The sequence below is a fragment of the Herpailurus yagouaroundi genome, unplaced genomic scaffold (assembly GCF_014898765.1).
Source record: "Herpailurus yagouaroundi ecotype Mexico unplaced genomic scaffold, PumYag 180, whole genome shotgun sequence".
Lineage (NCBI taxonomy): Eukaryota > Metazoa > Chordata > Mammalia > Carnivora > Felidae > Herpailurus > Herpailurus yagouaroundi.
In genome coordinates, this window is record NW_024412411.1 from 22,111,626 (window position 1) to 22,129,895 (window position 18,270).

At 42.6% G+C, this 18,270-nt stretch overlaps 1 protein-coding gene across 2 annotated transcripts in view; it reads left to right on the forward strand.

The window, feature by feature from the left end:
- HEPHL1 (hephaestin like 1) overlaps window positions 1-18,270 on the forward strand; it is a 93,469-nt gene that overhangs the window by 43,442 nt on the left and 31,757 nt on the right. For both annotated transcript variants that reach the window (XR_005794790.1, XM_040489632.1), the window contains exons 11-14: window positions 1,720-1,932; window positions 6,521-6,734; window positions 11,729-11,868; window positions 15,058-15,198. Coding sequence is in view for 1 of the 2 variants with exons in the window: in XM_040489632.1 (XP_040345566.1) it covers window positions 1,720-1,932; window positions 6,521-6,734; window positions 11,729-11,868; window positions 15,058-15,198 (708 nt within the window). In the remaining variant the exon portion in view is untranslated. The remainder of the gene's footprint in view (window positions 1-1,719; window positions 1,933-6,520; window positions 6,735-11,728; window positions 11,869-15,057; window positions 15,199-18,270) is intronic.

Here is an 18,270-nt window from a genome sequence, read left to right on the forward strand (position 1 = left end):
TTTCCTAGAGGGCATCCTCAACAGCTTGTGAGCTATCCTTGGGGGTCTTTTCTGATGAAAAAGAGGCATACCTACAGTAGTTCTTGGGTTAGTCAACAAATATCATCTGGGTTAGAGGACAAGTCTACACGAGAAGGCAGAACAGTATAACTTCTTTACCAGACCTTACCATGGGCTTTGACTACCTTTATCTGACACTATAACCAGCAATGACATCATTCTTTCAATAAATTTTTAGAGTACTGTTAAACAAGCAAACAAACAAAGGTGTTTGTTGAATGCATGAATGAATGTTCCAGAAAGAGAGAATTTAAACTAGAGGTCCAAGGCAAGAGAAGATTCTCTACGGGCCAGTCAAGGACTAAATCATTAGTACCCCAATTTACAATATCACTTTAACATTCAATGGGCAGGATTTACATAATTTATTTGCAAAGGTATTATCAAAGATTTTTTTTCAGAAAATGCAATGTTCTCAAAGCATCCTTCTTAGATTTTCTGCTAATAATCTCAGATATTTGAGTAAAATTACCAAGCACCATTGGTTCTGCAGACACAGAAATAAAAAGCAATTTTATCTGGCAATGGGATTATAACAGAAGGTCACTTAGGTGTGTGATAGTTGTTCTTTCCTACTATGGGCATTAGTAAGAAGTGGGAGAGGATAGAATCTTTATCTCTCTACGGGGCATCACGCATAAGACATGTGTGGTCACCCCTCAAACAGTGCTATTCAGCTAATGCATTCATCCCACACAGAGTGGGGTTCATCCCACACAGATGTGGTTTCTAAATTCTTTTCAAGACACTGCTCCAGGGAGCCACTATCAATGGATCGAGATTGATATAAAAGAGAAAAACACTTTTCATTTCTGGAGATTCAGAAGGTCTTCATATCTAAGTAACCATTATTCAAATTTCCTTCAGTTATTTTACTGAGGCAGGGAAATAAAACTTACCAAAAGGCAAAATTATTTAATCAAAGGCTAGCCTCTTATAGGCTTAGCATCCTTCTCCCTCCCCCCCGCCTCAAAACAATCCCTCTTCACTGACCAGACATGCAAATACAATGTCAATCAATTGCAAATCTTTCAAATGACGCCAGTTCCATGAAATCAGTAATGAGATGTCTGATAACTTCTGGAATCAAATGTAAATCCATTGGTAAATGAAAATCTGATGAAATTAAGTGAATTAATGACCGAAGAAGAGACACGTAAGGGAGATAACAGAATAAGAACCTCAAAAGAAAGTGATTTTCAAATCACGAGTTTGGGGGAAAATGGCGAAGTCCATAAATATTTTCACAAGGACGATGCTCTTTATAATCTGCAAAACTAAAATGTGAAATGAGGGATATTGTATTACACTGTCAAACAATTTTGTCAGAAAAACTTATGCCAGAAAACAACCTGATTTGTTCCTTATCGATTCTTAGGGTTTGTGCCCTTGTGTATACATTGTTATACATAACATTTTCACAATTTTAGTATATTTTCATTATTCATTGTTCCTCTTAGTCTCCATTTTGGATTGAGTCACTGCGTGACTTTTCTCTAGTGTGTTTACTCTCTGGTAGTAAGGATCTTCTGTAAATAGTTTGAACTTGAGCAATTGAACAGACTGCCCCCGCACACTGATAATCTTGTACAAAAATGGTGTGTTTTCTGTATCTATAAAATCGTACTGGGCTCTGACTATCTTTTTCCTTTCATTTAGCTATTAATGGCTATATGTATGGCAACCAGCCAGGCCTAAGCATGTGCAAAAAGGATAGAGTTTCCTGGCATATGATTGGAATGGGCACTGACACTGATATGCACGGAGTTTATTTTCAAGGGAACACCATCCACCTACGAGGAACTCATCGTGACACCCTGGCCCTGTTTCCCCATACCTCCACAACGGTGTTCATGCAGCCAGACCATGCAGGTAAACTCGGCAGGGCCACCGCAGGTGACCAAATTACTGTCTTCAGGCATATCCCCTTAGCGTCCTCCCCTGGAATAAACTGGTTGAATTTGGGCACTTCAGAGGATGTAGCAAGACATACAGTCTTGGTTACAATCAGATAATCCTAACTATTTTATTCCAAACACACAGTACAGAGGACAGAGGAGAAGCATCTAAAACAACATAAAGCATCTAAAATGACACAAAGAAGAAGTCCCCTAAATGACCTTGCCACACAAATCTTGGGAGAATGCCCTTGATTCCTTCCTAGAAATGATTCAGCCCCAAGAAAGAGGGTATTTCTTGTTCTCCTGAAGCACAGACATTTTAGTTGCTGCTCTGAAGCATCTACCAGGTATAGACAGCCCAGTGGATGCTTCCAGGTGATAGACATGACCTTCTTTAGAGACTGATAAGTTACTTGGAGACTTCTCCATTTTCATTCTGTTGGGCGCCATTAGTTTCCCTGGAGGGTAAGCTGCACTGGGTCAGAAGTCCACCGAGGGCCCATTGAAGGGCCAGTACTCATCCCTTCTCTTAGACATTTCCAAGCTAATTGGATAATTGGGGCATTTTTGTAAAAGATTCAGAGCAACACATGGCTTGTTTGAAAAATAAGATAGCCAGTGCCATGGGCATTCAAAATGTTTCTCCAACCCAACTTTTTCATTAGTCTTAAAACGAAACCAGTATACTACCCAAGATGAGTACTTGTTGGCTCTGTCTTCTTTATGAATTAGTGTCTACTTTGCTTCGCACTAGAAGTACAGTTTAGATGCCTCTCAGTGTCATTGGTTAAACACTTAGGGCTTATGCCTCAAAACCTTTGCCCAAGAACTGCCTGAAATTAGGAGTTCCATAACCCGTGCATTATAGACTTTGAGTATTCGACCTTTCTACATTAGTATAATTGATCAGTTATGAATCACCCAAACCAAGGAATGCCTTGAGCACAATGATTTTTGTTTTTGTTTTTGAAATATGCTCTTCGACACTGAAGATGGGAGAGGAGGGAAACAGCCAGATTTAATCCACAGAAATAGAAACTGGCATTCAAAGCTGCAGTTGGCTGCAATAATTTTAGAGACTTGGTTAATTATTCTAATGCTTTGGGTATTACACATGTGCCCTACGAGCTTCCAAACCGCTTATGACAATGTTTTCCAGTTTATGTTTTGTGGTGAGTATAAATCTGTGACTGCTTAACAGCTTGGTCATTTGGCCAAAATATGAGTAGACCCTAGGCTTCGACTCACATTTTTTTGTCTTTGTTCTTTTTTCTAAAAACCACGTTATTGAGATATGACTGATAGATAAAAAGTTGTTGATATTTAATACATACAAATCAATGAATTCGTTAGGCGTCTTGTCATGTGTCTGTTGGCCATCTATATGTCTTCTTTGGAGAAATGTCTATTCATGGACATTTTTTAATTGGATCATTTGTTTTTTGAGTATTGAGTTGTATCAGTTCATTATATTTTCTGGATACTAACCCTTTATTGGATATGTCATTTGCAAATATTTCTCTCATTCAATAGGTTGCCTTTTAGTTTTGTTGATTGCGTCTTTCACTGTGCAGAAACTTTTTATTGTAATGTAGTCCCAATAGTTTATTTTTGCTTTTATTTCCCTTCCCTCAGGAGACATATCTAGAAAAATGTTGCTATGGCCGATGGGTTCAGGTCTCACATTTAAGCCTTTAATCCATTTTGAATTTATTTTTGTGTATGGTGGAAGACAGTGGCCCAGTTTCATTCTTTTGCATGTAGCTGTACCAGTTTTCCCAACACCATTTGTTGAAGAGACTTTTTCCCATTGTATATTAATTCCTCCTTTGTTGAGGATTAATTGACATGATTAATTGTAGAGGATAATTGATATAATTGATACAATTAATATAATTGTGGGTTCATTTCTGGGGTTTTCATTCAATTCCATGATCTATGTGTCTACTTTTATGCCAGTACCATACTGTTTTAATTACTACTGGTTTGTAATACAACTTGAAATCTGGAATTGAGATCCCTCCAGTTTTTTCTTTTTCATGATTGCTTTGGCTTTTTGAGGTCTTTTGCGGTTTCATACAAATTTTAGGATCGTTCGTTCTTGTTTCGTGAAAAATGCTATTGGTATTTTGATGGAGATTACATTAAATGTGTAGATTGCTTTGGGTAGTACAGACATTTTAACAATATTTGTTCTTCCAACCCATGAGCATGGAATGTCTTTTCATCTCTTTGCGTCATCTTGAATTTCTTTCATCACTGTTTTATAGTTTTCAAGTACATGTCTTTCACCTTGTTAGTTAAGTTTAGTTCTAGATAGTTACTGTTTTGGGTGCAATTGTAAATGGGATTGTTTCTCCATTTCCCTTTCTGCTGCTTCAATATCAGTGTGTAGAAATGCAGCAGATTTCTTCACATTGATTTTGTATCCTGTGACTTCACTGAATTCATTTATCAGTTCTAGTAGTTTTTGGGGGGGAGTCTTTACAATTTGCAAATTAAAAAAACCACCATGAGATGTCACTTCACACCTGTCAGAATGGCTAAAATCAAAAACATAACAAACAATAAGTGTTGGTGAATGTATGGAGAAAAAGGAACTCTTGTGCACTGATGGTGGGATGCAAACTGGTGTAGACACTGTGGAAGACAGTCTGGAGGTTCCTCAAAAAATTAAAGCTAGAACTACTCTATGATCCAGGAATTGCACTACTGGGTGTTTACCACCCCCCCCCCCAAAACACACAATTCAACGGGATACATGCACCCTGATGTTTATTGCAGCATTATTTACAACAGCCAAACTATGGAAGCAGCCCAGGTGTTTATGAAAAGATGAATATATAAAGAAGATGTGGTATATATGTACAATGGAATATTAGTCAGCCATAAAAAGAATGAAATCTTATCATCTGTAACAACAAGGATGGAACTAGACAATATAAGGCTAAGAGAAATAAGTCAGTCAGAGAAAGACAAATACCATCTGATTTCACTCATATGTGGAACTTAAAAAACAGAACAAATGAAGGGGTTCCTGGGTGGTTCGGTTAAACGTCTGACTCCGGCTCAGTCGTGATCTCACGGATTGTGAGTTCGAGCCCCATGTCAGGCTCTGTGCTGACAGCTCAGAGCCTGGAACCTGCTTTGGATTCTGTGTCTCCCTCTCTCTCTGCCCCTCCCCCGCTTGTGCTCTGTCTCTCGCTATCTCTCAAAAATGAATAAATGTAAATAATAATAATAATAATAAAAAAAGAAAACAAATGAGCAAAGGAAATAAAGAAAAGGAAAAGAGAGAGAGAGAGAGAGAGAGGAACAAACCAAGAAACAGATTCTTAACTACAGAGAGCAAACTGATGGTTACAAGAGGGGATGAAAAATAAGTAAAATGATAAAAAATAAAAGAAACATATATTTATGCATAAAAAAAACAGATTAATGGGGCGGGAGGTAAGTATATATACATCTGTGAAACCATCGCCACAACCAAGGCCTTCAATTCCTCTTTGTTCTTAGAGAAGATAATTCCTCGGCTAGTGAAGAACATAATGAACACATGAATAGCAGGCTGCCTGCCAAACAACACGTGCAGAGGGAGCTCTTCCCATGTCTACCTTCAGAGCGTCTTCTGTATGGCTTCCCAAAGACCCTTCCTCATGAGGTCCTCGTCAGTGCTGGGGGGCTTGAGTACCCACTGAACCAATGGGTTTTGCTCATCCTCAAGGGGTAATTAATGAAACTAATCCCTGATCACTCGCCTCTAAGAACAGTGTCTACCAAAGGAAGGGAAGGTTTATTGATGCAGCAATCCCACTGACAGTTAATATCTTCCAATATTTTTGTTTCATATGATTTTATGGTGAGTTCAATTAAGATGTATCTACCTGATGCCAATCTAGAAAATTCAGTTTATAAAGTTACATAATTCTCAGACATGCTTGTTGGCATCATGTAGGGCAATCTGGCTGATTTTTTTTTTCTTTTCGTCTGGCATAATGTAGACCTGCCATTGGTAATGAGAACCTCCTTTGCTCAAAGGCCTAACGAAGTAATAATACACCTGGCTTTAATAATAGTACCTTACCTGTATATTGCACTGTATATAGTTCATGAAATATTTTAGGGCATAATACATGATTTCAGAAATGTGCCCCTATTTGAACTTTGTTTAGAATATTAATGATACAGGTTATTAGTTCATTTTAAACTGGACCAGGCTAAGATAATCGTACCCATCAGTGATTTTCCAGGGGCAACTATCTTCTAACAGGTGTATACAATAGGGAAGACCCAGAGAAATCATTTCTCGGTAGCAACTTTGCAAGTTTTAATTTTCCATTACCAATGAATTTCAGATATTATCTTTCCCCTGGTAAGTAAATATATTCAACGTACTTTATTCCCCCTTGGAGTCTGGCTTTAAAATACCATATAAAATTGATATTTTAAGAATCCACCTTACCATTTATTTATTTGGGAATAAAATGCTGTAGCTTGTGAGCGAACCGAAATCGAAAGCATGGAGCGCCGCACACAACGCCAAGCGATTTCTGTTTCAGGTATTTTCAGGGTGTTTTGCTCCACCTTGCACCACTTCCTGAGAGGCATGAATCAGATATATGAGGTCAACAGCTGTGGCAACAAGGACCCTTCTGAGCAGCCGTACGGGATGATAAGAACCTTTTACATCGCTGCTGAAGAGGTAGAATGGGATTATGCCCCTAACAAAAACTGGGAGTTCGAAAAGCAGCACTTGGACGCAGGAGGGGAAAGGTACCACGGGCGAAGCCGTCAAGTCTCTTGGGTGGGATTGCACACACTCTGTAGACGTTTAGCAAATGTGAAAACCTGAACACGCCCTGCTTCTGTCTGCACTATTTTGGCAGACAGCGGCTTTTACTAGGGGCACAAAAGAGGAGGGAAGCTGCCAGGGCCTCATCCCGGGAGGGGAGTCTGAAGGAAGTCATTTGCACCCCCATCCCCACCCCCGCAGGCTCCGTGCATCCCCACCCACGGTGCGGTGCCGGTTGCAAGCGTGGCTGTCCCAAGAATGCATGTGCCTTTGAGAGAGCGCCTAGCGTGAAAGAAGGCCTTAGGGAAAGAGGGAGATCCCAGTGACGTGGGACTGTGAAGATGAAATGGGAGGGAGGGAGGGAGGCAGAGGCGGGTGCGCAGTGGGGTGAGCAGATGGGCTGCTCTAGATTGAGGAGCGTGGGGAAAGAGCATCCATCTGGATGGGGAGTGGGTCGGAGGCATTGCCTTGGCAGAGATCCTGGGACTGGGGGAGGGAGGAGCTGGTCTCTCTACTAGGCCCTGTACCCAGAAGGTCCCCAAGACTGACCTTCCCGTGAGAACACTGTCTGCCAAAGCTGAACACCAAAGAGTCGGCAAGGCTGTGAGCCCTGGCCCCCCACCCACCCTAAGTATCCTTCACTTCCCACTGGGATGTACTGGGGTAGAGTCATGCAAGGTATAGAGTCATCTGCTGGGCACTGACCTGCAGACTCCACCCCAAAATTCATACCCTCCACTAAACAACTTGCTGCTTAGGTTATTTATTCCCTGTACCCATATACAGATCAGGAGACTCAGGGCACAGAGGTAAGACTCACCCCTAGTCATTGACACTGGAATTGAACAAAGACCAATCTGTGTTCTCACCACCAAGCATGTTAATTTCCATGTCTTTGTTCCTCTTTGTTGTTTATTATCAGACCCCCTCCCCCATACTAATTCTCTTTAGTCGTGTCACACACGGGCTCCTCTATGCCCAAATGTTCCTAATCTTAACATGTCTTTTTTCTCGTCTTACTTGTTGGCCTGTTTTGAGGGTTTAGACACCCGGAAAAGAGAGTATAACAGCATCACCTCATGGATAAATGAAGAAACAAAATGCCTCTTCCACTTAAAAAAGATTTGCCTCAGGGACAGGGCGGTTTAAAATGTATTCCATGACTCACCAACCCACTTATTAAACCAGACACTCCTCTCCTGCAAAGCCAGTGCCGCCAATATAAACTAAAGACTAATACTGGTGCATTGGAAAATGAAATGAATCGTAGTTCAGCCTTTTCTAAAGTGATTATTTTTACTAAAAGGCTGCTATAACTGAAGAAATAGTTGTATGATAACTCTGTTGTATGTATATTGCGTGTATATTCTTAGCCCTTATACTCTTCGTCTTTCATGACTTTCTTGAGACTCAGTGTAATTTGTGTCTTCAGACCCCATCTCTCTGGGCTGGCAGGAAGCTCTAGTCTCAGTCTTCCGGGATTGTCTCCAGGTGACGTAGAGAGATAAAGCGTGCCGGGTGTGTCGGTACCCTGCCCTGCCACTCTGGATATTGCCCATAAATCACTAAAAACAAAGCCGATTGAGAGCTTGTTCACATATTCAAAGTACAACAGATCTGTAGATAAAAATTCAGTAGACATTGAAATGACCGGTTCCTGTCGTGGCACACCTGTGGCACCCCTGCGGATCGAAGCCCAGGGACAAATGTCCTTTCTGCCCCCCAGTTGTTATGCCTGTGCTCGTTGAGCCAAAGCCATGGCATGGAGACACCCAGCTTTCAAACCACCTCTCAGTATGGGTTATCCCCGAGACATTTATTGTCCGGGTTAGCCCAGACCCTCTGCCCCAGGTATCTTTCCCAGAGCTTCCTAAGAACGCACTGAGAAGCCCTCGGGATCCCAGAAAAGCAACCAATGGGACCATCAGCACAATGCCAGGGTTTGTGCAGTGGGAGAGAATTCGAAAACAGAGATTAAGTTGTTATAGAGAAAAAACCTTGTATTCCCAGTACTCGTGAGCTTGTGGACTGATAGGCATTTAATTTAACCACCCTGGGACTTGAGATAGTGACTGCCATTTCTTGAGCACCCGCCATGTGCCAGGCATTTGCTAGGGTTTTTACAAACCCTATCTGATAAAGACCCTTAGGGTATACTTGACCCATTTGCTCAGCTTTGGCCCAGCATGTCACAGGACTTCCCAGCAAGATGGTGATAGAGCATGCGCTTCCCCGGTGCTCAGTATGTGTCTGGCATAGCGCTTTACAGATCCTAACCCATATAATCCTCACAGCAATCTGGGAGACGAATGCCTTATTATCATCCCACTCCGCAGAAGAGGAAAGCCGAGAAACAGTAAAGCTATGGCTCCAGAGGCATTTCTGTCACTACCACGTGTGTTATTAGGACTTCTGGAAAATCAAAGTAGGAGAAAAATTCTCTTGCCTCGGAAAGCATGTGGTCTAGGTCAAAGATAAAGGTGCCTTTGTTAAGTACCTGCTGTCTGCTAGGCATTGTACAAAGTACGAGTGAAACAGTGCTGATAAGGGCAGGCCAGGTCCTTCCCCATACAGACTTCATGGTTCGTGGGGCAGACATTAGAACAAGCATCCTGAGTGAGGCAATCACTGTGAGAGGAGAGGTGCAGGGCACAGGGAGAGCTCACGGCAGGTGCACATGGCCCCACCTGGGGGAGAGAGGGAGAGAGGTGGTCAAGGAGGGAGTAGTCTTTGTCCTGGGACTTGAGGAATAGGCCAGTCAAAGAGGTGGCAAGAGTGTTCTTGGCACAGGGAATAACCCGTGGAAGGCCCAGAGGTGGGGAGGGCATGTGGAGCTCAAGAGAGAATGTTTAGGATGACCAGAGTGTAGAGTGCGTGGGTGCCAGTGACGAGACACGAGGCCTGAGAGGTTGGCAGAGGCAGACAGCAAAGGGGTGTGAGAGCTAATTTGAGGAATTTGGCAGTGGGAAGCCATCATCAGGTTTTCCACAAGGACTCACTTGGTGGAATTTATAGGTTAGGGTCACTCTGCGTGTAGAGTAGAGGATGGAGGGAAGGGGAAAGCGTGGGTGGCAGGGAGAGTGATTAAGAACAAGTCCAGTTAATACGGGTAAGTGACCTAGCGGGCTTAGGTTGGAGTGCAGGTAGTTTAATAGAGGGAAATGGAAGGATGGGAGACATTCTCTATTTTGTAGCTAAAACTGATGGATTTTTTTTCTGTCTTTTTGTGATGATGTATCTTGGTGATGGATTAAATATATGGTTGATCCTCATTGTTTGCAGATTCCATATTTGTAAATTTGCCTAGTCACTGAAATTTATTTGTAACACCCAAACCAATTTTTGTGGTGCTGTTGTGGTCCTTCATAGGTATGCACAAAGCAGCAAAGAGTTTGTGTCTCCCAATGTGCACATTTCCAGCTGAGGTCAAACAAACAAAACATCCCTCTGTCTTCACTGTCTTGTTTCAGCTTTCACACTGTGAACAAGCATCCTCTTTGTGGTCTATTTAGTGCCCGTGTGTGTGTGTGTGTGTGTGTGTGTGTGTGTGTGCTTTTCTTTGGTGACTTAGCTGTTTAAAATGGCCCCCAGGGTAAGTGCAAGAAGGCTGTGATGTGTCTTACAGAGGAAATACATGTGTTAGGTGAGCTGCCTTCAGGTGTGACTTATAGTGCCAGTGGCCATGAGTTCAAAGTTAATGAATCAGCAGTATATATTAAATAAGATGTCTTGAAACAGAAGCACACAAAGAACAAGGGTATTTATCAATCTGTTGCTGAAAGTATTGGGACCAGAGATCTGAAGAAGCTTTTTTGCCGGGGAGGTGGATTTTCCTCTACCGTTCAAATTCTCCTGGCTGGCCTAAAAATTAAATTGACATGAGACAGATGAACAGGAGAGAATCAAATTTACTTACATAGGGAGAATCCACATAGACACGAGAGATTCCAAAGACAGTGAGGCCAAAAGAGATACATATGTCACTCTGAAGGAAGGAGAAGGAAGTAGGGGTCCGGGACTTCAAAGAGAAGGAAAGCAATTCATAGGAAGATGAAAAAGAGTGCCTGTTAGGTAAACAAATGTTGACTGGGCCACTCAGAAACAATGGGACAGAGAGAAGAATTTTAACAGACTTTGCTAAATTCCTCTCTGTCTCCCACCCCTAGTTCATATTATAAGATAGGTACCTTCTGTAATAGCCCCTTCCGGGAGTGGGTCCTCTACCTAAATTCTTCTGGGCAGTTAGAGGGAAAGTCAGAGCTTTTTCCTGCATCTTTTGGGTCTTGATTGCTTTCAACTCAACATAATCCACATGCCAAAATGGCACGTCTTGGGGCATTTCGTTCTGAACACCTGCAAAACGTAACCTATGTTTCCCCTAGGGACAATGGTTTAGTGTCATTATTTCAGTATTCAAAGTGGCTTTCTAGAACATGACTCTTGTGAATACCAAGAATCAACTATGCCTATATTTGTATATGAGTATGTGCATAATATACAACCCAGAGTCTTTCTTGAGATCTTTAAGGTGGAAAAGTAGAACAAGGTACGGAATGATATAAATGGAATCCGAAGGAATTCAGGGTAGTAGAGTGTGAGCATGTGCATGTGTGCATACACATGCATGTGTGTGAGCTTGGCTAGTCCCAGGAAGAGGAGTACCACCTCAAGGGGCCCTTAGGAGTCTCCAACTAAGGCTGGCCCCCATTCAGCACCCTTTGGAACAATGGTTCCCAAGAAGTAAGACCTGGGCCAGTGCTGGCCTGCCCCAGTCAGAACCCCCTGTGGTGCTTTCAAATGCAGATTCCTGGCTCCACTCCCAGAGAGCCTGGTGCAAAAGTTGAGCTCCACTGGGAGATTCTGATGGCAGCCAGGTGTGGGAAACTGTGCTCCCGAGTACCCCTGAATCACTCAGGAGCACCAAAGGTTTTTCTACCTTCTGACAACTTTAATTTCTGCTGCTTCTGATTTATAGACATGGAGATATATTTATGAACCACACTGAAAACTGGATTGGCTCTCAGTACAAGAAAGTGGTTTACAGAGAATACACCGATGGGGAATTTGTGGAGATCAAGGCCCGGCCACCACGAGAGAAGCATTTGGAACTGCTGGGTATGACACAGATCGCAGCCATGCGCTGCCAGCCCCAAGGCACGTGAACATGTACACATACACTGTCACACTTAGACCTGAGAAGGGACAGCAGGGACAGAGTGGCCTGAGTGCATTCGCCCAAGTGTGACACCTTCCTGCCCTCCCATTGTCAGGGAGCATGCTCTGTACTCAGCTCATTCAAAGGAGAGTCAACCAGATAACACGCAAACACGAGTCCATATAGTCAACAGTCTAACCAGCATCTGTTGCCCTGAAATTCCTTTCCCATCCCTCTGCTGAGCCAGGACATTTTAATTGGAAGAATGTGATGCCTCAGATGAGCAAGCAGAGTATTTGCATAGCTTCTTCAAGGGCCTGGATCATCTGTGCACAGGGCCATACGAACACACCATAAAAACAACTCCAGCAAAGGGCGCTTGGGTGGCTCAGTCATTTGAATGTCTGACTCTTGATCTCAGCTCAGGTCATGATCTCATGGTTTATGGGATCAAACCCTGCGTCAGGCTCTGTGCTGACAGCACGGAGCCTACTTGGGATTCTCTCTCTCCCTCTCTCTTTCTCAAAATAAATAAATAAACATTAAGAAAATAATTCAAGCCAATGAGAAGCTCCTTGCATAAGAGGAGTGCTAAGGGTAGAAGGCCTGGTTTGAGCTCAGGAGGCCCTGAATGTGGCCATCTCAGAACCTACTGTGCCTGTCTGATACCCTGGGCTGCCTGACCTGGGGGTCAGATAAGCTCCTCCTTCCCGCTTTCCTTCCCCACTTTCACCTGGGAGTCACCCAACCTGACCCCATCATGAATATGAGATCTTTAGGCAGAAGGCTAATCTAGAGGACTTTCTGAAATCCGTTCCCTTTTTTTTTTTCTGTTCTCATTTTTATTTTTTTATTTAAAAAATTTTTTAATGTTTATTTGAGAGAGAGAGAGAGAGAGAGAGAGAGAGAGACAGAGCACAAGTGGGGGAGGGGCAGAGAGAGAGGGAGACACAGAATCTGAAGCAGGCTCCAGGCTCCGAGCTGTCAGCACAGGGCCCGACACAGGGCACCTCGAGATCACCACCTGAGCTGAAGCTGGATGCTTAACCAACTGAGCCACCCAAGCGCCCCTCTGTTCCCATATTTAAATGCACAAGGTGACTTGTATAAATAATATGAGTTTACACAGTGCTTCTTAATATTAAAAAAGGCACCAGGACAGCTAGCTTGATAAATTATTAGATGCCCCATCCACCTTCCCTGCACCCTCCCTGCATTGACATGCAAGCTTATCACACTGAAAGAGTCAACCCAGTGGGAACATTCCTTCTTTTGAGCTGTGTTTGTCATATGAACTCCAGAAAAAAAGGTGCTGGTCCTGCCAAGGGTGGGGTGGTTTGCCCCTCAAAAAGCCCCGGTTTGGGTCTACTCAGTAAAATGACACAAAGGAGGGACTCCGTCAGAGGCAAGCCCAGTGGTACTTCCCCTCAAGAGAGCACAAGGCCCATCCACTCATTTTCTGCATTTTTCAGGGACAGGCCTGTGCTCCTGAAGTTCCAAAGGGCACAGGTCAGGCAACAGGCACACCTTTGCTCCTTACCACTCCCTGGGACCTATCAGGCCCCGAATCAGAAGACATTCACCCTTACCAGTACAGCAAAGCAGGTGCAATTGAAGTGGCAATGAGTCACAAATAAGGATTTTAGTACATGCGTGCACGTGCACCTATCTGTAACTATGCCCAAGTATGCTGTTTAAAAACATGCATTCTTTTCTAGCTCTATCATAAAAATAAAAGAGCGTTTTTTCATACACTTCCTGATTCATACTCAGTATTTGCCTCCAAAGATCATAATAGCCCAACAAATTTGATTTAAATTTTTTTTAATGTTTATTTATTTTTGAGAGAGAGAGAGCGAGGGAGAGTGCATGAATGGGGGAGGGGCAGAGAGAGAGGGAGACACAGAATCTGAAACAGGCTCCAGGCTCCGAGCTGTCAGCAGAGCCCAACGGGCGGCTTGAACCCACAGACCACGAGATTATGAGCTGAGTGGAAGTTGGAGGCTTAACTGACTGAGTCGTCCAGGCACCCCAGTCCAACAAATTTTAGGCTGATTTAACACTTCAGTGGCCTTTCTCAGAAAAGCAATTGTGACCATCAGTAAAGACTGGATGGGTATATTCAGACTCCCTACCATGAGTGTGTCTTTCTATGATGTAGACTGCCATGGGCACCCAAGAATGCAAATAAATCCCTCAGGACCATAGGACCAGGTCTAAGGTGACTCCCAAATGGGAGTCTGTTCCATCCTTCTCGAAGCAGTGTCACATGACCCCGGAGTGTCTGGTGCTCTGTCAGGGGGGCGCCTGCACTGAGCAAGCTGCATTTGTGCCACTGTTGAGGCACGGAGAGGTGAGGGGCACCCGGCATGGGCGAGGGCTATCCCACGGTCATGCTGGTCCAGCAGGGTGTGGGCCGATTCCCAGTGGCACACAGGAGGGTTGCTTCTCACAGAAATGTGTGTGCATGAGTGCTGAGGAGCACACATCTCCTCAAGGTATCCAAACACTGGGACACAGCACTGGATGTGCATTAATGAAATCACTGTATTGATCATAAATCAGCACGTGGATGTTTTAATTTTGCTCTTGTCTTTCAAATCCCTTTTATACACAATATTTTTTGGATCCTCATGATGGTGATGGTTATTAATATATCCATTTACCAGAAAATGAGCGATTTCAGACTTACCAAAGGTTACATACAACTGAAAAGCCACCATATCATGTGGATATGGCTTTTCCTGGAGATTATGTCTCAGCAGTAGTAAAATTGGCAGCATTTATTTATTGAGTACTTACTGTGTTTCAGTGCACTGAGATAAGCGCTTTACATACATTATCTTATTTAATCCTTACGACAGGTGTTATTAAACCCATTTCGTAGGTGAGGAAATTGAGAGTCAGGCAGGTTACTTAACTTTCCCAAGACCTCTCTAATAAGTGAAGGAAGCAGGATTTGAACCCAGGTTGGTCCAATTGCCAATTACTACATGAGTATTTAATGTTACGTTTATTGCCCTCCAAAGGAAGTGCACTAATGAAGAAGGTAACCTTTGTTTTATTTTGCCAAATACCATCTACATTTATATTACATCAATGTTGAAAAGAACAACGATAATGCACACAGGCCTGTGTTTTGCCTTTAGGCCCAATGGTTCATGCCGAGGTGGGTGACTCCATCCTGGTCATATTTAAGAACAAAGCTAAGCGGCCCTACTCCATCTCAGCCCATGGTATTGAAGACATGGATAGTGGGAAGCAACTCCAAGTGCCCATCACAAAGCCAGGTAAGTTACACCACACATCTGCTCCATGCTGATAAGGACACTGGACTCAACTCTCTTCTGATCTTTGAAGGGTCGTGGAAAGTTCATGTTAGTGTCAATATGTTCCAGCCATCACCCAGTCACTCCCAGTATGAAATCATCATTCATCTAATGACCAAGTGGTTATGGTGTTTCTAGGGCTCCATTTGGGACCTAAAAGTGTAGTAAGACATAATAATAGCTAACACGTATTGAATGTTCATCTTTGGCCAGGTGCTGTGCCTTACATATTTTTTTAAAAAACTAATAATCTCATTTTCTAGCAAGGTAGACACTAACATAGGTCACGGACTCTGATACCATTGGTTGTAATATCCATCATTATTTGATCTGTTACTAAAAAAAAGAAAAAACACACTGCCAATTAAACTTTAACGTGCCACTGATTTGAAGATGCATCTTGATTTCAGTTATGTGAAAATGTGAAAAATGCTCATTCTATAACTGAGGAAATACGCTATTGTCACGTCCACTTAACAGATGACTAAAACACAGAGGGGTGAGCTTGACCAGGTCATATATTAGTAATGGCAGGACCTCAATCTGTTGGATTTCAGAACCTATGCGCTTAACCATATATTTCTTTTGTGATGCTTAAAATGAGTTTGGAAGAAAAACAAGACAAGCAAGATGAATTATTTCAGTAGTAATGCAGACTATACATAATGAAATTCTAACTGGTGGAGAGTTTCAAGAATGTATCTGGGAGTGTTTATAAAAATTTCAGAGAAGGAAAATCCATGAAGATCGATTGATTGATTCAGAGAAAATAGAGAAAGCCTTATAAAATAGGTAGAACTCCAGTTGAGTTTTAAAATATGCATTGAAGGGAGAGAAGATCTCATAATTAAAAGAACCATACATTTACACAGTTGGAATGTGGTTGTAGTAAATGTTAAGAGCCTCTGTGACCTTCAGCTATGAAATTGAGAGCAATCATAGGTGTAATTACAGGGGAATTATATGCCACTTTACTTATGTATATCTATGAATAATACTAAATACTATAGTAATTACAATAAAAGTCATATAAGCCTTGGAAAAAATTAAAGATGCATAGAAGGAAGAAAAGAAAACACTCTGATGCATCACCAGAAGACGTTAGCAAGATACTCTTACATGGATGGGGTTGGGGGGAGGAAATCTTCACTGGACACAATCCCAAACTCTCCTGCCTCTCCGCACCCCACCCTACTCCCCAATTCAGGAGCCTGTGTTTTACTGCTTTAAGAAGTCTCTCATGAATGTTCTAAATGTTTGTCTATAGGGAGATACTTAAATTTTGGAATCCCCTTACAGTGAACTATTACCCAGCCATTAAATGGATGTGAAGGTTTTAATGACATGAGAAAAACCTGTGGTATCATATTAAGCAAAATACAAGTATGGAAAAAAGGTTAAAAAGGAAATAAGCCAAAATGTTAATAATGGTTGTACATTTTGGGTAGTATTTTAAGTAATAGTTAGGGTGATACTCTTTTCTATTTCTTCACGTTTGTACTTTCTTCATTTTCTGTAATGGACGTCTTGCTTTTATGAAGAGGGCAATTGTTTTAATTAATTAATTAATTAATTTATTTATTTGTTTATGTTAAGTTTATTTATTTTGAGAGAGAGAGAGAAAGTGCGAGTGGGGGAAGGGCAGAGAGAGAGGAGACAGCGATTATCCCAAGCAGTCTCTGAGCTTTCAGCACAGAGCCCGATGTGGCGCTGGAACCCAAGAACTGTGAGATCATGACCTGAGCTAAAGTCAAATGCCAACTGAGCCACCCAAGCACCCCTGAGGGAAATGGTTTTAAATGGGTCAAAAAAGCAGTTAAAATTACTCATTTTTTTTTTAATTTTTTTTTTCAACGTTTATTTATTTTTGGGACAGAGAGAGACAGAGCATGAACGGGGGAGGGGCAGAGAGAGAGGGAGACACAGAATCGGAAACAGGCTCCAGGCTCGGAGCCATCAGCCCGGAGCCTGACGCGGGGCTCGAACTCCCGGACTGCGAGATCGTGACCTGGCTGAAGTCGGACGGTTAACCGACTGCGCCACCCAGGCGCCCCTAAAATTACTCATTTTTGATGGTTAAAAGCAACTCAGGAGGGAGGAAGAAAAGTGCCAATCAGGCATGGGTAGGCAGTCGGATAGGGCTGTTGGGCCTGCTGGGTGAGCCCTCACAGGCTGCTGTGCCCTAATGGTGAGGACTAGTAAGGGACATAGCTCTTCTGTGCTGACTAGACTTCTAAGCATCCTTGATGGGGTTATGGGGTTAGAGAGAATGATTAGAACATGGCAGAGAAGCATTTTTCTCACTGAAACCCTGAGGGGAGAATCCCTGTAAGGGATCCCTCTCTGATTCTATAAGGGTCTCTGACAAGCCTGAAAGTCTTGGGAGAGTCCAGAGATTAGGGGTAGGAGCAAGAAACTAATTTGGTGCACGAAATCCAGGCAAATTGGAGAAGAATGGTTATTCTAGGCATGCCTGAGATAAGGAAAGCAAACTAGTGCCTAAGAAAAGTAAGCAGCCCCCTCTCAGATTTCTCCTCCTCCTTCTTCTTCAAGATGCCACTCAACAAACATGCACAGAACATCCTCTTTTGTTTAGAGCTGCACCCCCCACTGGGGCGAACAATGAATCATTCCAACTTTAATAACACCACCCCTTAGCTATTTGCATTTAGGAAGCTAAATATCAGCTGTTTATCTTACAATTAACAATGCAGGGGGGCTATTATGAAAGGTAATGGAAACCAGACCTAAAATTATATTGCTAACCTACTGGGGTATTTGCAAATATGGAGCAGTTTCATGTAAGCATAATTCTTGTTTAACCTTGTGGCTCACATTCAGCTATAGGTTGTATGTACTGATGGGGTGGGGATGGGACCTAGATAGTTCAAAAGGAGATAATGATTTAAATGTCGTTTTTATTTGAGACGTTTACAATGTGATTATCTTGCTAATTTATGTGAGTTTATTTATTACTTCTCTGCAAGGCTCTGGGTCAGCCACAGGGGATGCATAGATGTAGTCCCTGGCATA